Consider the following 23,193-nt stretch of genomic DNA (forward strand, 5'->3'; position numbering starts at 1 on the left):
AGCTCGGACACCTAAGGGAAAAAAAAAAAAAACTATTAGAACTAAAGGGTAATTAGCAATTACATCTCTACCTTTCACTATTATTGTGAAAAATGTTCATACATTCTACTTTTTGACATTTTCACCCTTAATTATACTTTTGTTTGCACACAACATCCTTTCTGTCCAACTGTGAAGGTATTCTCGTCTTAAAACATTTTTCCTCTTTCTTCCCCATTTCCCATTTGCTCCTCTATTTTTTTTTTTTCTCTGAAGAATAACCATTTATAGAATGAGGAAAAGAAGGATCAAATGCTTTCTCTGCTTTGGCATTAAGGCCCTTTCCTTCTCAGCTTTTTCCATTAACAATCTTCTAAATAACTTCTGCTGCTTTCAAGAACTTGAACTTTGGAAGAGGTGAAGATCTCAATCTATTAACTTCACCCCTAATAATGATTCTAAAAGGAGATTGAATCCATGGTTATAACAAGCCTCAAAAACCTTAATTGAGGGTGCAGAAATAGGGGTTAATTAAGGTGTGCCACTTCCAAAAAAGATCACTCAAGCTTCTTGTTCTTGATCCTTTTCTGCTACTTCTGTCACCCTTTGATTTATAAGTAAATATTCATTTATAAGTAAAAACATTACTTGTAAGACAAAATATCACTTTTATGTGAAAAATGCATCTAAGTAAAAAAAATGCTTCTAATAGCTAAAAGTTTCAATCATAAGTATAAAAACTAAAAGTCACTTCTAAAAATAATTTTTATATATTCCTATTATAAATAACAATATTCACCCATTAAGTTAAAAAAATCTTATAGAAAAATATTGTCGCAAAGTTTTACAAAATTATTAATTATACGGTCTTCTAACATGGTGTAACACTAAACGCCATATTAAAACAAGCATCCCTATTCCATCTTAATACTATCCCTTCTAATCTTATCCTCCTTAACCCTATCCCTCTTAATTGTATCCCGTAATCTAATACGATGCACCTAACATGTCCTCAAAATATTTTGTAGTATAAATGCAATTTCTTATGCACTACGCTTTGAAGTAGCCTAGTAAAAAGATTATTTTTTTTTCTTTCTTTCTTGTTTCAGCTGTTCAAAACCTTGAGATTGGTTAATATTAACTGAATTGGACATCAAATTTCATGGGAATTCCTGCTGTGTCTTCATGTGACTGAAATTTCTTGATGTGTAATTTTCACGGAGCTTTAGCTCTGCTGTTTTCTGCAGTGTGTGGTCCTGGATCTATAGATGTTCGAGTAGATCCAATAATAAACATAACAATGTTACGGAAATCACAGGGCAGACACCGAAGTAATTGTGAAAGGGCTATATTCATTGTTTGATTCATAGATTATTGTGATTTTTTTTTTTTTTTTTTTTTTTTTTTTTTTTTTTTTTTTTTTTTTTTTGTGAATAAGAGGTTAAAAATCACTTTAATTTTACATTTTGAATTGTGACCATGAGGGGTTTTTTTTTTTTTTTTTTTTTAATTTTTTTTTTTTTTTTTTTTTTTTTTTTTTTTTTTTTTTTTTTTGTGAATGAGATTGAGAGCACTGAACCACATTGGGTCCATTCTGTTTATTCCAGGTAACTTTGTCCGGATTGCTGAATTTCATTGATGGATTGTGGTCGAGCTGTGGGGATGAGCGGATCATTGTGTTCACGACAAATCACAAAGACAAGCTCGATCCAGCCTTGCTGCGCCCTGGTCGTATGGATGTGCATATTCACATGTCCTATTGCACACCATATGCATTCAAAATGCTCGTTTCTACTTATCTTGGTATCACAGAGCACCCACTTATCATGGAAGTCGAGCAAATGATGAGGACAACCAAGGTGACCCCTGCTGAAGTAGGCGAGCAGTTGTTGAAGAGTGATGGTCCTGAAGTTGTACTTAGAGGCCTGATTGAATTCCTCGAGAAGAAGAAGGAAAGTGAAGAAGCTAAAGCATTCAAAGAAAATCTTGAAGTAACTAAAGTAGAAGTTTTGTCAAAGCCAGAGAAGGAAAAAGATGGTGCGAGTCGTGATATGAAGGACTCTCAGAGTCTCGAAGGCCTTAAAGGACTTATCGAGATGGTTAAGGCATCTCCTGCAAATGCACGAGATCTAGTAATGAAGAGAGACAAGGCTTCGATTGCACTGAAAGGCCTGATTGAATTCCTTGAAGAGAAACAAGGGGTTGAAGATATCGAAGCTTCTAACACAAACTCTCGAGAATCGACGTCTGCTGAAGTGCAAGAATCCCGGAAGGAAGGTGAGATTTAGACAAGCGCAATATGAAGGTAGATCTACCTGAAATATATAAATTATTTCAGTTTTTATACTTCAGTTGAAAATTTGACACTATGTAAGTCTCTGATATTTCCTTTTGTTCTAGGTTGTCCGAATTAACCTTCCCCTGCCTCCCCCACCCCCCACACTACATATACTATAGCAAGAACAGAGTACCCCATGATCAATCCAATACTTAAAAAAGATCCACAATAAAGCAACTGTCATTATTCTCTAATCCACTTGGCTTCTGCCATTGAGATGCATATTCAAGAAGACGATTATGATTTGTAGGAGAAACGAGATCTAATTACTAATCATGGATATAGAAAGTATCGAAGAAATGGTCAAGAGCAAAATATAGGCAACATAAAATAAGTTTAGGATGAAGGTGAAAAAAATGGTGGAAAACAGCGAGAGATGTGCATATTCACGTCTCCTAGCACTCCCCGTGGTTTCAAAACGTTTGTTTCTACTTGGTATCACGAAGCACCCACCTGTCATGGAAGTTGAGCAATTGACTGGGACAACCAAGGTGACCCCACTGAAGTAGGCGAGTTGAAGAGCAACGATCCTCACAGTTGAATGTTAAGGAATAAATCTCACATGGAATAAAGATGATGACATAGGTCAACTTATAAAGAATTGGACTACTACTCTTAATAAGGTTCTTTTATGATAAATCTCCAAGTATTTACATGGTATTAGAATCCATTAAACTCAAATGAGCGATTTGATCTAATTAACACTCAAAAAAATGAGCACGTATGTTTTAAGATTGATTTGTTCAAACGAGTCATCATTTTGTGTGGACACGGTAAAGATAAATTTCACATCGAATAAAGGTAATAACCTAGGCCAACTTATAAAGAATTGAATTATTCCTCTCAATAAGATTGACATTTTAAAATAAAATCCCGTGTATTTTACATTAAGGACATAGATGCTTTAATTGGTCTAACGGAGAGGTGAGCAGCAACACATCCATGGCCACCGCCAATTATCCTAACAAGTATAACCTAGGAACCAAAGTATGTTTTCACGTGGCATTTTTCCGATTGTTTTATCAGTTCATGTGAGTAACGTGATCTCTATAGAAGAGAGAGGTGTAGAGTAAAACGAACACTGGTCATAGACTTGATGATGATCTTGTTGCTTTAGATCTTTCAGTAGACGTGATAATGAATCGAGCTAAGTGAAGAAAAAGTACTCATGTAGCCAATATTTATTAGGAACTGAGCTTAATTTGTTGTCGTTGTACTAGTTGCTTTGCACCAAGAATATTTTCTGTGAAACACAAGTTGCTATTGATATTATTATCTAGCACGGGTGGCCGACGATTTTGTAGTATTTGTAGCATTAATGCAGTTTCTTATTCACCAGTCTTTAAAATAGCCCCAATAGAAAGATGAATCATTCTTCTTTTTTCGGCCATTCAATGCCTTGAGATTAGTTCACTCTTAAGAATTATTGGCATGTTTACCAGAATGGAGTTCAGACTAGCCATTTGTCTTCATATTATAGAATTTCTTGATGTGTAGTTTCCACAAATCATGTAAAATTAAAAAACAGAAAATAAACAAGTTCCACGACTATTTAATTACGATTCCGTACACACATGTGCACTGGAATATATATTTGAATAGGTTAGATGTTCAAGATTCCAGCTTATAAAAAATAATCATGCTATGGGTACATTGCGGTATCCAACGGGGTGTCCAAAATGGACACCCAGCGCCTCAGCATTAGCCAAGGCGCCTGCCACGCCGTGGCTCACCCGCGCCTTGGCCAATATCGAGGTGTCGATGGACACCCCGTTGAACACCTCGGTGTACCACAAGCATTATTCTATAAAAAATATGTTCTCCAATTAAAGGAAAATACTGATTGTACAGGTGAAAAAAAGATATATAGAAAACTTACAGACCCTCTGATGAGATGAATTAAAATATTGTAAAAAATAATCTACTCACCCTTGTATGTGTGTATTCTGTACAAGTTCTGTACGTATAGACTAATTCCCAATTAAATGGTGGGATGCTATGATTCGTCAATTAAGTTGCATAAGTTAGAATACAAGTTAATTTTTAAGGATAAACGAGTTCTAATTATTTATCTTGTCTATAAAAAGAATCAAAGAAATGGTCAAAAACAAAATTCAATGAAAAAAGCTACACAGCACCCGTAACACTAAGCAAAAAGTCGTAAAGTATTTTACTTGGAAATTCAATTGTGGATGGTCGTAAAGTATTTTACTTGGAAATTCAATTGTGGATGCGGTTACCTTTCTACCCTCTTTTCCAAGTCGAAGTCCAACTAAAGGTACTTTCATAAATCATTAAGTCAAGGGAAAATTGCAGTCAAGATACTAAATCTTTCATTTATTAATAGACTTTATCCAAATCTTTCATTTGTGCCACCATGAGTACCCAAATATTTAAAAAATTTGCAGCTCAAATCCAAATTGATAATTTCCGTTAGTTTGACTACCAAAATCGTCAATTGACTCTCAAAATAAAAACTTTATTATTTTCCCCAAATAAGGCTGAGGCATTTTGGATAAAACACATTTTTCCAATTAAATGAAAAAATAAACAAAAAAATAAAATAAAAATCCACAACCCATCCCCATCTCCTTATTCCCCATAATCAAAACCACTCTATCCAATCGTCACAGCCACCACTATTCGCCCAGCACCTGTAATCAAACCAGTAATGCACCAATAATCAATTGCTTCTCTTCGAGTTTTCGATTTTTTTCATTTGAACATGATGCCCCCTAAGAAATAGCAGAGTCGAACCAAGATTCAAAGCCTAAATTCGAATCTAGCGTCAACGAGCCTGAAGAGAAGAAACAAGTCTTCGCTGAGGTCCAAGATGTAACCAATAAAGGTACAAAACTAAAAATTATTTTAGTTTTTGTGGTATCAAAATAATGGAATTATTTCCTATTTTGTCTAATGCACATTTGAAATTTAATTAAACTCCACTGCATTTTGTCTATTGGGTAGCTTTTGAAGCTCATTTTAAGATCTAAAGAAAATTTGTAATACTTGCCATTCTTTCATATTCTCCCTTCTCCCCGACCAGCCGGGGCTTGCGGTTGTACTGGAGGAGAGAGTGGACAGTGAGGGTTCTAGGTTTATTCTTGAGGGTTTTGGGGAGAAAGGGACAGCAGTACAGCAGAGAATTTTTGGAGTTCGTGAGAGGTTGCAGAGATATCATTGCTGAGCTTTAATGGTGATGTTGGTGTTAGGGATGGCAGTGGGTCGAGTCCAGCTGGCTCGGCTCGTTGCTCGTGGGTGAGCTCGGCTCGGCCCACGAGCTCCTGTACTCACGAGCCACGAGCTCGCCGAGCCCACGATCGGCTCTTGAGCTTGTGATTTTTTATTTTTTTTATTTTTTATTTTTTTGCACATTTTTCAAATTTTATTTTTTTCCACTTTTTGGACGAGCCCACAAGCCGCTCGGCTCGTTGGACGAGACCCCCCGCTCGGCTCGAGCTCGGGCTTGTCATTTGACGAGCCCGAGCAGCCCACGAGCCGAGCTTTGGCGAGCCATGAGCCGGCTCGACCCAATTGACATCCCTAGTCAATGTTGAGTGGGTAGTGGTGACTGTCAGTGGTGGATGTGGCGATTGGATAGTGTTTTTTATTTTGGGGAAGAAGTAGACGGGGATGGGTTGTGGGTTTTTTTCTTCTTTTTTTTTTTTTTTGAAATTTAATAGGGAAAATGTGTTTTATCCAAAATGTCATTGCCTTATTTAGGGAAAATAATAAAAAAAAATTATTTTGAAAGTCAACTGACAGTTTTGGTAGTCAAACTAACAAAAATCATAATTTCAGACTTGAAATGTAAATTTTTTAAAGGTTTGTTATTCACGATGATACAAATGAAAGGTTTGGACAAAGTCTGCTAATAAATGAAAGATTTGATACCTTAACTGTAATTTTCCCTTTAAGTCAGTGGAAAAAGGCACTCTCAGCCAAAGAACGAAGTCACCAGGAAAAAGAGAGCAAAAGTGTTGCCCAAAGTCTGTCTTCATTTGTCATTTTCCAGTTCTAACCAACGTATCCCTCACTCTATACTGACCCCATAAAGACTAGTGCCCTTTAACCTCATTCGCAATCCCACAATTCTTACTTGCATCCATGGGAAAAAAATAAAAAATAAAAAAATCCATCAAAATTCCTATCTTCTTTTCAAATTTGTGTTTTTTGAGAGGAATTTTTTGAACGGTTTAGGCTATTTGAATCTCGGGCTCAAATTCGAAATCAGATTTCATATTTCTAAAAACTGCTTCCGAAAGCCAAATATCCCAAAGAAATCATGCTACCAAATATCGAAATACCTTCAACAAAAGCAGTGATTTCAACTGCAGCTTCTGTAGCTGCCACGACCATGTTAGTCCGATCCTTTGCCAAAGATTTTGTTCCCCATGAAATCAGACAATATATCCTCACCAAATTTCACTACTTTCTAGCCACATTCACCAATGAAATCATCGCAGTCATTGATGAATATGAAGGACTAAACAAAAACCAACTCTTTTCTGCTGCTGAAATCTACCTGGGCACCATTTTTAATCCCTCCACCAGAATATTTCGAGCCTCATTGCCCGAAAAGGAGAAGAAAATCCAGGTTTCAATGGAAGGAAATGAAGAACTAAGGGATAAATTTTGTGGGTTCCAACTGAAATGGAGAATGATTATCAGACAAACTCAAGCAAGGTACGTGCCATATCCTGATGAATAGTCTTCCACTATACAGTCTGAGGTTCGATATTTCCAGTTAAGTTTTCATAAGAAGTACAAAAACAAGGTTCTTGATGAGTATTTGCCTTATATTGTGGAAAAATCCAAATCCATTAAACAAGAAAGGAAAACATTGAAATTGTTGACTTTGAAGAGTGAGAGGCATGGTCCCAGAGGAAATCCATGGCAGTCTGTGAATCTTGATCATCCAGCCACTTTTGAAACTTTAGCAATGGATACAGAAGTCAAGAATAGCGTGATTGATGATCTTGAAAGATTTGTGAATAGGAAAGAGTTCTATAGGAAGGTGGGCAAGGCATGGAAGAGGGGATACTTGTTGTTTGGGCCACCAGGGACAGGGAAATCAAGTTTGATTGCTGCCATGGCTAATTTTCTGAATTTTGATGTTTATGATTTGGAACTCACTGATATAAAGAGTAATTCTGAGCTGAGGAGACTCATTATTTCAACAGCTAATCGGTCGATACTTGTGGTCGAGGACATAGATGCTTCCATTGATCTATCAGAGAGGGGACAGGCAGCGCCACCACGGCCACTGCCAATGTATCCTTCCCCCTATAATCAAGGAACCAAAGTAAGTTTTCTTATGAAATTTTTGTCAACTTTTTTTTCGAGGCATTACCGACTGCTTTTTCCGTTCATGAGAGTAAAACTAACATTGCTGTTTTGAGTTACTAAGGATCTAGTTACTTTAGATTTTTCATTAAAAATATAAATCGAACCGAGTAAAGCAAAAGTACTCATGTAGCAGAGCCCAGATATATTAGAAACATGGCTTTAAGTATCATCATTTATAATGAGTAGGGTTGTTTCCGGGACACTTTTGGCGAGCTGTATTAGATCAAATAAGGATAAATCAATTGCAAGTAGAAATTGTATATAAGTGATTAAAAAATCCATTTATAAGTACAAAATTTTTGTACGAGTAGAAAAATTACTTTTGAGTAAAAATTATCTTATAAGTTATAAAAAATGCATATATAAGTTGAAAAATCAGTTATGAATTAAAAATAACTTCATAGCTATAGTATTTTCTAAAGTAAAAAATCAAAATGTAAAAAAAATGCTTCTAAGTAAAAATATTACTAATAGCTAAAAAAATTCACTTATATAAGATAAAGAAAAATTACTTATAAGTATAAAAGTCACTTATACTTTAAAAAATCCTTTATATGTGAACAAACTACTTATAAGTAGATACAAGATTCCCTTCTTACTATAAAATTTACATATAAGCACAAAAATTTATTTTAAGTAAAAGAATTACTTATAGGATATAAAAATTTTAACTTATAAGTTAATAACAAAACTTAATTATAACCTTAAAATTTAATAATAAGTAAGCTATTAAGTTAAAAAAATTCTCTTATACGTAAACACATTACTTATAAGTAAACATTTCACTTGTGATTGAAAAATTTTACACAAGACATTACAATTAAAAATTTCACTTAATAAGTTTAAAAAAAAAAATAAAAAATCATCATACAAAAAGTATTTTCTTATATTTTTTAATTTTTTATTACTCGTACGTCTTCTAGTACAGTATAGCACCAAACGCCATATTAGAACAATCCTCCCTAATTCATCTTACCATCCCCTAATCTAATACGGTGCACCAAATGTGCCCTCCAAGTATTTAGCGGTATGAATGCAGTTTCTTATGCACTAGGCTTTGAAATAGCTTGATAAAAAGATGGTTTTTCTTCTTGTTTCAGCTGCTCAAACCTTGAGATTTGTTCAATATTAACTGAATTGGACATCAGATTTCATGGGAATTCCTGTTGTGCCTGTTGAGTAACATATTGGCAAATAATAGTGTTACCGTAATTTATATTTGGGCAGAGTAACGACGTTTGGATGGTTTTGAACGGTCGAGGCAAGAGTTCGACTCTTTCTCCTTGAAAGGATAATGCCCCGCACTGGTACTAACGGTATTGCAGCACTCATTTCCCAATATACAACGACCTCGTCTTGTAATAGCAGTACTCCAAATTACAAGACCCGACGAACCCGTAAAGTTTAGATCTCTCCACACACACTAGATGACTGAAATTCACGAAAAGTAATTTTCGAGAACTGAATTATAAAAACAGAAATTATGCAGGGACAGAGGGATAATTTCGGGAGAGTAGAAAATCAATTCTGATTTTTTGGAATGAATAAAAACTGGGGTATGGGGGCCTTTTTATAGATTTTGAAAGGTTGTCCCAACAGACACAACTGTCGAAAAGTTGTGTCCAAAAGACCCAAACGGTTTGGACAGTCAACCGCCACAACCCACTAAATTCTAGAAGCACCGTACCACGTGTCACACACGAAAAATTTGGGGAAGAAAAAAATTAATAACATAAAATATATTATTATTATAATAATAAAATAAAATAATTAAATGTTATTTTACCAAAAAATATACATTAGCTTGGCCCAAGCCCACGACCCATGATCATGACGTGACATGACAAGCCGGTCGGACGCCGACAGCGACGTGCGCGTGTGGGCTTTGGCTTAATCTACTAGCATGTAAGTTCTCTCCCCCTCAAAGACTATTGGTACCCCTTAGGGCCCAAACCCAAGTCCTAAACTTGAGCTATATAAGGTGGTTTATATTCTTCTAGTTTTCCTATGTGGGATTGATATTTTCCAATTTTCCATCTATTATATTTCAACATCAAGTGGGCATATTTTGACCTTAATTTCTCATTCACCCTAAATTGGTTTTGAGAAAATAAATATACCATATTAATCTACTCATGGAGTAGAACACATTCGGCCAAAGAAATCTTATTTCCGATCAACAGGACCCACTAAATTAATTGGTCAAAAGTTGGTCAAACCAACTAATTAAAACCAATTTTTCCAACATTGTCTTCATATAACTGAAATTTCTTGATGTGTAGTTTCTTCAGAGCTCTAGCACCTGTTTTCTGCAGCGTGTATGGTGCATGGATCTAGAAATTATTGTGTTTTAGATCTCCAAGTAGATCTAGCAATAAACACAACGAAGTGATGAAAATAATTCGCATGTTCAACCCCAAATTAATAGTGAAATAGGCTTAGTTTGTTGTTTGATTCATAGACTAGTGGAAAAGATTTTTATTTTTTATTTTTTTTTAAATTGTGAATGAGATTGAGAGCACTGAACCACTTTGAGTACATTCTGTTTATTCCAGGTTACTTTGTCAGGATTACTAAATTTCATTGATGGATTGTGGTCGAGCTGTGGGGATGATCGGATCATTGTTTTCACGACAAATCACAAAGATAAGCTCGATCCAGCCTTGCTGCGCCCTGGTCGTATGGATGTGCATATTCACATGTCTTATTGCACACCATGTGGGTTCAAAATGCTTGTTTCTAATTATCTTGGTATCACAGAGCACCCACTTATCATGGAAGTCGAGCAAATGATAGGGACAACCAAGGTGACCCCAGCTGAAGTAGGCGAGCAGTTGTTGAAGAGCGATGATCCTGAAGTTGCACTTAGAGGCCTGATTGAATTCCTCGAGAAGAAGAAGGAAAGTGAAGAAGCTAAAGCATTCAAAGAAAATCTTGAAGTAACTAAAGTAGAAGGTTTGTCAAAGCCAGAGAAGGAAAAAGATGGTGCGAGTCGTGATATGAAGGACTCTCAGAGTCTCGAAGGCCTTAAAGGACTTATCGAGATGGTTAAGGCATCTCCTGCAAATGCACGAGATCTAGTAATGAAGAGAGACAAGGCTTCGATTGCACTGAAAGGTCTGATTGAATTCCTTGAAGAGAAACACGGGGTTGAAGATATCGAAGCTTCTAACACAAACTCTCGAGAATCGACTTCTGCTGAAGTGCAAGAATCCCGTAAGGAAGGTGAGATTTAGACAAGCGCAATATGAAGGTAGATCTAACTGAAATATATAAATTATTTCAGTTTTTATACTTCAGTTGAAAATTTTACACTATGCAAGTCTTTGATATTTCCTTTTGTTCTAGGTTGTCCGAATTAACCTTCCCCTGCCTTCCCCACCCCCCGCATGCCGCCCACACTACATATACTATTGCAAGAACAGAGTACCCCATGATCAATCCAATACTTAAAAAGATCCACAATAAAGCAAGTGTCATTATTCACTAATCCACTTGGCCTCTGCCATTGAGTTGCATATCTAAGAAGACGATTATGATTTGTAGGAGAAACGAGTTCTAATTACTTTTCATGAATATAGAAAGTATTGAAGAAATGGTCAAGAGCAAAATATAGGCAACATAAACAAAGGTTAGGATGAAGATGAAAACAATGGTGGAAAACAGCGAGAGATGTGCATGCATATTCACGTCTCCTAGCACTCCCCGTGGTTTCAAAATGTTTGTTTCTACTTGGTATTACGTAGCACCCACCTATCATGGAAGTCGAGCAATTGATTGGGACAACCAAGGTGACCCCACTAAAGTAGGCGAGCAGTTGTTGAAGAGCAACAATCCTCACGGTAAATGTTAAGGGATAAATCTCACATCGAATAAAGATGATGACATAGGTCAACTTATGAAGAATTGTACTACTTTTAATAAAGTTCTTTTAAAATAAATCTCCAAGTATTTACATGCTATTAGATTCCATTAAGCTCAAATGAGCGATTTGATCCGATTATTACTCAGAAAAATGAGCACGTGTGTTTTAAGATCGATTTGTTCAATCGAGCCATCATTTTGTGTGGGCACGGTAAAGATAAATTTCACATCGAATAAAGGTAATAACATAGGCCAACTTATGAAGAATTGAATTATTCCTCTCAATAAGATTGACATTTTAAAATAAAATCCCGTGTATTTTACATTAAGGACATAGATGCTTTAATTGGTCTAACGGAGAGGTGAGCAGCAACACATCCATGGCCACCGCCAATTATCCTAACAAGTATAACCTAGGAACCAAAGTATGTTTTCACGTGGCATTTTTCCGATTGTTTTATCAGTTCATGTGAGTAACGTGATCTCTATAGAAGAGAGAGGTGTAGAGTAAAACGAAGATTGGTCATAGAGTTGATGATGATCTTGTTGCTTTAGATCCTCCAGTAGACGTGATAATGAATCGAGCTAAGTGAAGAAAAAGTACTCATGTAGCCGATATTTATTAGGAATCGAGCTTAATTTGTTGTCGTTGTACTAGTTGCTTTGCACCAAGAATATTTTCTGTGAAACACAAGTTGCTATTGATATTATTATCTAGCACGAGTGGCTGACGATTTTGTAGTATTTGTAGCATTAATGCAGTTTCTTATTCACCAGTCTTTAAAATAGCCCCAATAGAAAGATGAATCATTCTTCTTGTTTCGGCCATTCAATGCCTTGAGATTAGTTCACTCTTAAGAATTATTGGCATGTTTACCAGAATGGAGTTCAGACTAGCCATTTGTCTTCATATTATAGAATTTCTTGATGTGTAGTTTCCACAAATCAATTAAAATTTTAAAAAAAAAGACAGAAAATAAACAACTTCCACGACTATTTAATTACGATTCTGTACACACATGTGCACTGGAATATATATTTGAATAGGTTAGGTGTTCAAGATTCCAGCTTATAAAAAATCTGTTCTCCAATTAAAGGAAAATACTGATTGTACAGGGGAAAAAAAGATATATAGAAACCTTACAGACCCTCTGATGAGATGAATTAAAATATTGTAAAAAATAATCCACTCACTGTTGTTTGTGTGTATTCTGTACCAGTTCTGTACAAAAATGTTCTGTACGTGTAGACTAACTCCCAATTAAATGGTGGGATGCTATGATTCGTCAGTTAAGTTGCGTAAGTTAGAATACAAGTTGAGTTTTAAGGATAAACGAGTTCTAATTATTTATCTTGTATATAAAAAGAATCAAAGAAATGGTCAAAAACAAAATTCAATGAAAAAAGCTACACAGCACCCGTAACACTAAGCAAAAAGTCGTAAAGCATTTTACTTGGAAATTCAATTGTGGATGCGGTTACCTTTCTACCCTCTTTTCCAAGTCGAATTCTAACTAAAGGTACTTTCATAAATCATTAAGTCAATGGAAAATTACAGTCGAGATACTAAACATTTTATTTATTAGTAGACTTTATTCAAATTTTTCATTTGTGCCACCATGAGTACCCGAATATTTAAAAAATTTGCAGCTCAAGTCCAAAATGACAATTTTCATTAAATTGACTACCAAAATCGTCAATTGACTCTCAAAATAAAAACTTTATTATTTTCCCCAAATAAGGCTGGGGCATTTTGAATAAAATACATTTTTTCAATTAAATAAAAAAAATCCAAAACCCATCCCCATCTCCTTCTTCCCCATAATCAAAGCCACTCTACCCAATCGCCACAACCACGTCGACAGCCACCACTACTCACCCATCACCTGTAATCAAACCAGTAATGCACCAATAATCAATTGCTTCTCTTCGATTTTTCGATTTTTTTCATCTGAACATGACGCCCCCAAAGAAATCGTGGAGTCGAACCAAGATTCAAAGCCTAAATCCGAATCTAGCATCAACGAGCCTGAAGAGAAGAAACAAGTCTCCGCTAAGGTCCAAGATGTAACCAATAAAGGAACAAAATTAAAAATTATTATACTTTTTGTGGTATCAAAATAATGCAATTATTTCCTAGTTTGTCTAATGCACATTTGAAATCTAAAGAAACTCCCCTGCATTTTGTTTATTGGGTAGCTTTTGAAGCTCATTTTTTAAGATCTAAAGAAAATTTGTAATACTTGCCATTCTTTCATATTCTCCCTTCTCCGCGGCCAGCTAGGGCCTGCGGTTGTACTGGAGGAGGGAGTGGACAGTGAGGGTTCTAGGTTTATTCTTGAGGGTTTTGGGGGAAAAGGGATGGCAATATAGTGGAGAGTTTTTGGAGCTCGTGAGAGGTTGCAGAGATATCATTACTAAGCTTTAATGGTGATGTCGATGTTAGGTGGGTAGTGGTGGCTGTTAGCGGTAGATGTGGCGATTGGGAAGAGTGGTTTTGATTTTGGGGAAGAAGTAGATGAGGATGGGTTGTGGATTTATTTTTTGTTTTTTTTTTAATTTAATAGGAAAATGTGTTTTATCTAAAATATCCTTGCTTTATTTGGGGAAAATAGAAAAAAAAATTATTTTGGGAGTCAAATGACGATTTTGGTAGTCAAACTAACGAAAATCATCATTTCGGACTTGAAATGTAAATTTTTTAAAGGTTTGATATTCATAGTGGTACAAATGAAAAGTTTGGACAATGTCTGCTAATAAACGAAAGATTTGATACCTTAACTGCAATTTTCCCTTTAAGTCAGTGGAAAAAGGCACTATCAGCCGAAAGAACGAAGTCGCCAGGAAAAAGAGAGCAAAAGTGTTGCCTAAAGTCTCTCTTCATTCATGTCATTTTCCAGTTCTAACCAACGTATCCCTCACTCAATACTAAAGACTAGTGCCCTTTAACCTCATTCGCAATCCCACCATTCTTACTTGCATCCATGGGATCATTTTCCAGTTCTAACCAACGTATCCCTCACTCAATACTAAAGACTAGTGCCCTTTAACCTCATTCGCAATCCCACCATTCTTACTTGCATCCATGGGAAAAAAATAAAAAAACCCATCAAAATTCGTATCTTCTTTTCAAATTTGTGTTTTTTGAGAGGAATTTTTTGAACAGTTTAGGGTATTTGAATCTCGGGCTCAAATTCGAAATCAGATTTCATATTTCTAAAAGCTGCTTCCGAAAGCCAAATATCACAAAGAAATCATGCTACCAAATATCCAAATACCTTCAACAAACGCAGTGATTTCAACTGCAGCTTCTGTAGCTGCCACGACCATGTTAGTCCGATCCTTTGCCAAAGATTTTGTTCCCCATGAAATCAGACAATATATCCTCACCAAATTTCGCTACTTTCTAGCCACATTCACCAATGAAATCATCGTAGTCATTGATGAATATGAAGGACTAAACAAAAACCAACTCTTTTCTGCTGCTGAAATCTACCTGGGCACCATTTTTAATCCCTCCACCAGAATATTTCGAGCCTCATTGCCCGAAAAGGAGAAGAAAATCCATGTTTCAGTGGAAGGAAATGAAGAACTAAGGGATAAATTTTGTGGGTTCCAACTGAAATGGAGAATGATTATCAGACAAACTCAAGCAAGGTACGTGCCATATCCTGATGAATATTCTTCCACTATACAGTCTGAGTTTCGATATTTCCAGTTAAGTTTTCATAAGAAGTACAAAAACAAGGTTCTTGATGAGTATTTGCCTTATATTGTGGAAAAATCCAAATCCATCAAACAAGAAAGGAAAACATTGAAATTGTTGACTTTGAAGAGTGAGAGGCATGGTCCCAGAGGAAATCCATGGCAGTCTGTGAATCTTGATCATCCAGCCACTTTTGAAACTTTAGCAATGGATACAGAAATCAAGAATATGGTGATTGATGATCTTGAAAGATTTGTGAATAGGAAAGAGTTCTATAGGAAGGTGGGCAAGGCATGGAAGAGGGGATACTTGTTGTTTGGGCCACCAGGAACAGGGAAATCAAGTTTGATTGCTGCCATGGCTAATTATCTGAATTTTGATGTTTATGATTTGGAACTCACTGATATTAGGGGTAATTCTGAGCTGAGGAGACTCATTATTTCAACAGCTAATCGGTCGATACTTGTGGTCGAGGACATAGATGCTTCCATTGATCTATCAGAGAGGGGACAAGCAGCGCCACCACGGCCACTGCCAATGTATCCTTCCCCCTATAATCAAGGAACCAAAGTAAGTTTTCTGATGAAATTTTTGTCAACTTTTTTTTCGAGGCATTACCGACTGCTTTTTCCGTTCATGAGAGTAAAACTAACATTGCTGTTTTGAGTTACTAAGGATCTAGTTACTTTAGATTTTTCATTAAAAATATAAATCGAACCGAGTAAAGCAAAAGTACTCATGTAGCAGAGCCCAGATATATTAGAAACATGGCTTTAAGTATCATCATTTATAATGAGTAGGGTTGTTTCCGGGACACTTTTGGCGAGCTTTATTAGATCAAATAAGGATCAATCAATGGGTCATAATGGACACCATTATGGTGTCCATTATGTCCAAGTAGAATAATCCTAAATCAATTGCAAGTAGAAATTGTATATAAGTGATTAAAAAATCCATTTATAAGTACAAAATTTTTGTACGAGTAGAAAAATTACTTTTGAGTAAAAATTATCTTATAAGTTATAAAAAAAGCTTATATAAGTTGAAAAATCAGTTATGAATTAAAAATAACTTCATAGCTATAATATTTTCTAAAGTAAAAAGTCAAAATGTAAAAAAAAAAAAAAATGCTTCTAAGTAAAAATATTACTAATAACTAAAAAATTCACTTATATAAGATAAAGAAAAATTACTTATAAGTATAAAAGTCACTTATACTTTAAAAAATCCTTTATATGTGAACAAACTACTTATAAGTAGATACAAGATTCCCTTCTTACTATAAAATTTACATATAAGCACAAAAATTTATTTTAAGTAAAAGAATTACTTATAGGATATAAAAATTTTAACTTATAAGTTATAACAAAACTTAATTATAACCTTAAAATTTAATAATAAGTAAGCTATTAAGTTAAAAATTTCTCTTATACGTAAACACATTACTTATAAGTAAACATTTCACTTGTGATTGAAAAATTTTACACAAGACATTACAATTAAAAATTTCACTTAATAAGTTTAAAAAAAAAAAAAAAATCATCATACAAAAAGTATTTTCTTATATTTTTTAATTTTTTATTACTTGTACGGTCTTCTAGTACAGTATAGCACCAAACGCCATATTAGAACTATCCTCCCTGATTCATCTTACTATCCCCTAATCTAATACGGTGCACCAAATGTGCCCTCCAAACATTTAGCGGTATGAATGCAGTTTCTTATGCACTAGGCTTTGAAATAGCTTGATAAAAAGATGATTTTTCTTCTTGTTTCAGCTGCTCAAACCTTGAGATTAGTTCAATATTAACTGAATTGGACATCAGATTTCATGGGAATTCCTGTTGTGTCTTCATATAACTGAAATTTCTTGATGTGTAGTTTCTTCAGAGCTCTAGCACCTGTTTTCTGCAGCGTGTATGGTACAAGGATCTAGAAATGATTGTGTTTTAGATCTCCAAGTAGATATAGCAATAAACACAACGAAGTGATGAAAAATAATTCGCATGTTCAACCCCAAATCAATAGTGAAATAGGCTTAGTTTGTTGTTTGATTCATAGGCTAGTGGAAAAGATTTTTATTTTTTATTTTTTTTTAATTGTGAATGAGATTGAGAGCACTGAACCACTTTGAGTACATTCTGTTTATTCCAGGTTACTTTGTCAGGATTACTAAATTTCATTGATGGATTGTGGTCGAGCTGTGGGGATGAACGGATCATTGTTTTCACGACAAATCACAAAGATAAGCTCGATCCAGCCTTGCTGCGCCCTGGTCGTATGGATGTGCACATTCACATGTCTTATTGCACACCATGTGGGTTCAAAATGCTTGTTTCTACTTATCTTGGTATCACAGAGCACCCACTTATCATGGAAGTCGAGCAAATGATAGGGACAACCAAGGTGACCCCAGCTGAAGTAGGCGAGCAGTTGTTGAAGAGCGATGATCCTGAAGTTGCACTTAGAGGCCTGATTGAATTCCTCGAGAAAAAGAAGGAAAGTGAAGAAGCGAAAGCACTCAAAGAAAATCTTGAAGTAACTAAAGCAGAAGTTTTGCCAAAGCCGGAGGAAGAAAAAGATGGTGCGAGTCGTGATATGAAGGATGTTAAGAGTCTTGAAGGCCTTAAAGAACTTATCGAGATGGTTCAAGCGTCTCCTGCAAATGCAGGAGAGCTGGTAATAAAGAGGGACAAGGCTTCAATTGCACTCAAAGGCCTAATTGAATTCCTTGATGGAAAAAATAGATTCGAAGATATCAAAGCTTCTGAGACAAATTCAGGAGAATCGACATCTGCTAAAGTGCAAGAATCTTGCAAGGAAGTTAAGATTTAGACATCAACGTAATATTTGTTGGAATTTTCTGATGTTGTGTTAACACTGATTGAAGCTTTTACTTTGCTAAAAGATGTGTTAAGACTGTATCTTAACTATAGGCCCAATTGGTTTTTGAGATCATAAACGGATGATTAGGCTTGGTGCACCTTGTGGGTTTGGGGATCATTTCTTGATACAATAAATTAGGAGAAAATGAACTAAAAGCATGTTTTTTAAATTTTAATTTCATTAATCAGACATTAAATTTTTTTATAAAAAAACACAAACTAATAGTTAACATGTTACGTATAAATTAGATCACAATCAAACAACATAACAAGTGATAATTTATGCAATTTATAAGTTACAATCATTTATCAGATCACATTCACATACCACCTAATTTTTAAAATTTTTTAAGTTTATTAATCTCGAAATTGTAGTCATAAACTAGTTATAAAATTTTCTCATAAAAAAGTGTAGGACTTTTGATGGTAGATTTCATATATGTTGGTTATTTCTAGGTCCCTTTTCCTCTCCAAGAAAACTCATAGCTGTTATGCCCATCAATGGCATCATATAGTTTTGAGAATGTATGTGCATCATTGCATATATTCTATTCGTGATAGATCAAAAGGATTTTGCAATTAATACAGAATCGATTGAATAGGTAATTGTCGATTTCTAATTTTTGATTTATTGGGTTCTATTTCAAAGTGAGTTTCAATATTGAATATAGAAAAATTTAACAAGTTATATCAGAGTCAATGAACCATTGATTAGAAACTCTGCATCTATTACCTTCTGATCACAGAGCACCCATTTATTAAAGAAGCTAAGCAAATGGTAGGGACGACCCAAGCTACACTTGCTAAAGCAGTTGATGAAGAGCGAAAATCCTAAAGTTAGGACTGAATGAGTTCCTCGACAAATAGATGGAAGCCAGAGGAAGAAAATCGCGATATTAAGTACGTAAAGAGTCTCGAAGACCTTAAAATTATTTACAGATACGATTAAGTGTCTCGCCATCTCCTGCAAATGCACGAGAACTGCTAATGAAGAGGGGCGACGCTTAAATTGCACTAGAAAATGGTCAAAAGATATCGAAGCTTTTGATACATTCAGGAGAATCGACATGTACACAAGTGCAAGAGTCCCATGTCATTCAACTATTCTTCTATGTTCACTTCTTTATTGTCCCTGTTTGGTATCACTAAAATACTTGATTGAAAAGCTAAGTCAAATTCACGATTAATTTTAACTACACATTTCATAGAATCCGTAACTTTCAAAATCTGATTTTAATATCTACCAAACATAGGCCTTTTTTTTTTTTTTTTTTTTTTTTTTTTTTTTTTTTTTACTTCATATGGTAAAGTAATTATTAGGATGCATCAAGTGAATACAATAACTAGGGAAAAAAAACCCATCTTGACCACACCGTTGACCACTAAATAGACATCGAAATGACTTTGACAGTCATTCCAAATTGATGCATACTTTAGCCAGCCTAAACTTATCTATTCTTAATTTGAAATTACAAACGCGACCAATAGGAAACATCACTATAGTCAATTAACTAACCGCGTTTTTAACCTGTAATTCTACTTTGTCTCAAATCTCAATACCCAAACTCAGTATACACTTCTCAGCATCAAAATGAAGAAAAAGAAGCTTAAATACCACTTTTCCATTATCAAATGTACACAAGCAAACTGATCCCACAGTTAATAGGGTTGTATTCAATTGAGACTTTTAACGACTTTCTGAGTTTTAAAAAATTTAGGAGCATTCAATTGAGACTTGTTAGTGTTATTGGATTGCTGTTTTATCAATGTGATGGTCCAGCCCAACTTACCTGACCCGGTTCAAGCCCAACAGCGAGAAGGATCTGGAATTGGTTGTTAAATGATAAAAAGCGTGTTTTGTGAATTAAAATAGCAACTTACCCCTGATCTGTGACACGTGGTGCAATGTGGACCGTTGGATCTGATTTGCGTGAATCAAATTATTATTGTTACTAGGGTTTAAGATATGAGTCAACACACTTTTCATTTTTCTCTCTCTCACAGCCGTCTCCTTTACCCTTCGTGTTCTCTCTGTAATTTGTAGATTTTCTCTTGTGATCTGTTTGTAGATCTTTGAGTGAGAGTTAATTTTTGAACTCTTGTGTGAGTTCGTTTATATACTGAGAGATTTGTGGTGCTGTGATTGGAACTTTGTGTTCCGGTGTGTTCTTGATACATTTGCTGTATTTGGCCGTTTGATTTAGTGGATTCGAGCTTATTCCCTTGTGGATGCTCAACGGGGATTAGGCGATCTAACCAATCGCTGAACCTCGGGGCTTCGGCCGAAAAATCGCTTTGTGTTCTTACTGCTTTAAGTTCAGATTTACATTTTTGATCTTAGTCCTTTGCGATTTTTGTTGTTTCGAAAACGATCCTTGTTCCTACAGTGGTATCAGAGCTCTGTTTGAAATTTTTGTTTGGTTTTTCAAACTTTTAGTTACGGGTTTGAAAACCCTAATCGCCGGCCAAAGATAAAACGGCAGATCTTCAAGATCTGCCAACATTTCCTGTTGAGGAATATTCGACTTAGTGTTCGATCGAAGTTTGACACTATTTAGTGCACTTCTACACCTTCGAGTTTTGGTGTTGATCTCTTCTGAAAAAAAATTTTTACTCCCCCTGTTTCTGTTTTAAAATTGTTTTAACAAAAATTATATATTTTCTTGTGGTTATTGCTGGTTCAAAAACCGTGTAAATCCCTTGGTCTCCCTTCTGAAATCTACAGTTCTTTGTGTTCCGTAGTAAGGGGTTGTGATCTTGTTGAAAGAAGTACATGTTCCTGATGTTCTTGGTTACTGCAGTGTATTATAATCCTTGAGTATTGCATAACCTGATTGTTGATACATATAATTTTTAAAAGGGGGTCTTGTTTCTGGAAATAAAATTTTTCAAAACCTTGGGTTTCACTGAACCTCCCCTAACTCTACCTCTATCTAGGGTTCCCTGAGAGAAGCCTAGAAACTCTGGGGACTAGGGCTTCGGTTCAGGAAACCTGTAAAATTTCAAAAAAAAAAAAAAAAAAACTGTTTGAATTTTCTCACTGTGTGTGTGAAAAATAGATCCCTAATTATATTTCCTTAATCAAATAGTTGTACATTCTGTGTGAATTGTACTAATACTCAAGTTGTTTTCTCAGGTGTTAAATTCCTGAGTTTAATTGCAATCAAGGTACATACATCGCATATACTATACTTTATAGCTTACTGTGTGTAAGTTTGTGCTTCTATATTCCATTGCATGTTTAGTGAATTGTATACTAATTGTGCATTAAATTGTGTGTTATATTTACTGTACATATCACACTTATGCACTAACTGGAAATCAGAAATTGGAATAAGACAATGACCTTTTGTGATAGACTGTTGACTTAATAAATACAATGATACACCTCTGTTATCATAATTTGTAGATATTTTACACTAGTAAATATCATGAACTCTAAGGTAGATGTCCAAGTTTGGGATGGCAAAGGAGACTTTAGTCTCTGGCGTCAGAAAATAAAAGCACTTATGTTACAGTTGAAATGTGCTAAAGCTATTGATGAATCTTGGCCAGAAACCATGGCTGAGGCCAGGAAAACTGAACAAGATGAATTAGCTTGGAGCACTTTGTTCCTACACTTATCTGACAATGTGATTAGGAAAGTAGGAGATACTAAAACAGCTGTAGAATTGTGGACTGCCTTAGAAAAACACTACCTTACTAAAACTGTCCCAAACAAATGTTTTCTTTGGAGACAGTTCTTTAGCTTTAAGTTTGATCCTAACCTTGATATACGAGACAATATGGATAGGTTTAATAGGATCACACAAGATTTGGCTAATTGTGATGAGAAGACCTCTGATGAACAGATTGTAGTTGGTCTACTAAATGCTCTAGGAGACAAATATAAAGATATCAGAAATGCTCTAGAGTATGGTAGGAGTGATCTTACTATTGAAATAATTCACAGTTCACTACTGAATAAAGAACTGGAATTAAAATCTGAACATAAGGATGTATACCATGTTGAGGGTGTTTCATCAAATCAAAAACTAAATGTTAAAGGTGTAAGCAACTTCAGTCATTCCAATTTTAATAAGAACAAAAATTTTAACAAAAAGTAATGGAATAACACCAAAGGAAAAGGGAAGAAACTAGTTAAAGGAAAAGCGAACAGCAATAACAGAAAATATTTTTATTGTGGTAAAACAGGCTATTTTATTAAAGACTGCTTTAAAAGGGCTAATGACCAAAAGAATGGGTTTAATACAGAAAATGCTACCTTAGCTGCTGCTAATTATAAAGAAGCAGGAGCTAATATATGAGTAGCCTGTGTGTCTTTATCTGCAAATACTGATCAGGACTGGGTCCTGAATTCAGGATGCTCCTTCCATATGACACCAAATATAAGCTGTATTTCAGACTTTAGTAGTCTGGATGGGGGATTTGTAAAACTTGGAAATGATGAGTCATGCTAAGTAAAAGGAATTGAAAATGTGCTGTTGAAATTTAAAAACTGTCATCTTATGTTACTAAAACATACTAGATATGTTCCAGCTCTTAGAAGAAATCTCATATCCCTAGGAGTTCTTGATGATGAAAATTACCAAATTGGTATTAAAAATGGGTATACAAGTATAACAAGAAATCAAGAATTCATTGTCAGTTCACCTAAACTTAATGGGATATATATAATAGGTGCTGAAATAATTCCACCAAAAAATTCTGTGAATTTTGTCACAAATTCCGATAAATCAGAACTGTGGCATAAAAGACTTGGCCACTTAAGTGAAAAAGGTTTAAAAACTCTATCATATCAAGGGGCATTTGGGAATGACAGTGTTCAAAAATTAACTTTCTGTGAACACTGCATTATGGGAAAACAAGTCAGACTGCCTTTTAAGGCAGGACTACACAAAACCCAAGATGTCCTTGAATACATACACTCTGATTTATGGGGACCAGCACCAGTTTCTACTGTATCTGGTTACAGATACTATCTTCTTACAACTGATGATTACTCAAGAAAAACATGGATTTTCTTACTAAAATCAAAGTCTATACTTTTACAATTTTCAAAGAATGGAATG

General features: G+C 35.1%; 2 protein-coding genes and 1 pseudogene across 2 annotated transcripts in view; all 3 read left to right on the forward strand.

The window, feature by feature from the left end:
• The window catches only part of LOC111410071 (AAA-ATPase At3g50940-like), a 4,106-nt gene extending 1,709 nt beyond the window's left edge, over positions 1–2,397 (forward strand). Inside the window, exon 2 of the mRNA XM_023040239.1 lies at positions 1,587–2,397. Coding sequence (XP_022896007.1) covers positions 1,587–2,267 — 681 coding nt within the window. The 3' untranslated portion in view covers positions 2,268–2,397. The remainder of the gene's footprint in view (positions 1–1,586) is intronic.
• A 3,947-nt stretch (positions 2,398–6,344) lies between these two features.
• Positions 6,345–11,016, forward strand: LOC111410072 (annotated as a pseudogene).
• Positions 11,017–14,401: 3,385 nt separating this feature from the next.
• On the forward strand, positions 14,402–18,219 carry LOC111410073 (AAA-ATPase At3g50940-like). The gene is made up of 2 exons (XM_023040240.1): positions 14,402–15,806; positions 17,391–18,219. Exons 1-2 carry the CDS (start codon positions 14,787–14,789, stop codon positions 18,069–18,071), a joined length of 1,701 nt encoding a protein of 566 aa, XP_022896008.1. The 5' UTR covers positions 14,402–14,786; the 3' UTR covers positions 18,072–18,219.
• The last annotated feature ends 4,974 nt before the right edge of the window (positions 18,220–23,193 follow it).

Source organism: Olea europaea, chromosome 15 (assembly GCF_002742605.1).
Source record: "Olea europaea var. sylvestris chromosome 15, O_europaea_v1, whole genome shotgun sequence".
In the NCBI taxonomy this organism is placed as follows: domain Eukaryota; kingdom Viridiplantae; phylum Streptophyta; class Magnoliopsida; order Lamiales; family Oleaceae; genus Olea; species Olea europaea.

Excerpts from the sequence above, each read along its gene's own strand:
- LOC111410073 (XM_023040240.1), top strand. The coding sequence starts at position 14,787 with ATGCTACCAAATATCCAAATACCTTCAACAAACGCAGTGATTTCAACT. Across the intron at positions 15,807-17,390 it reads CCTATAATCAAGGAACCAAA|GTTACTTTGTCAGGATTACT; the intron begins GTAAGTTTTCTG and ends TGTTTATTCCAG.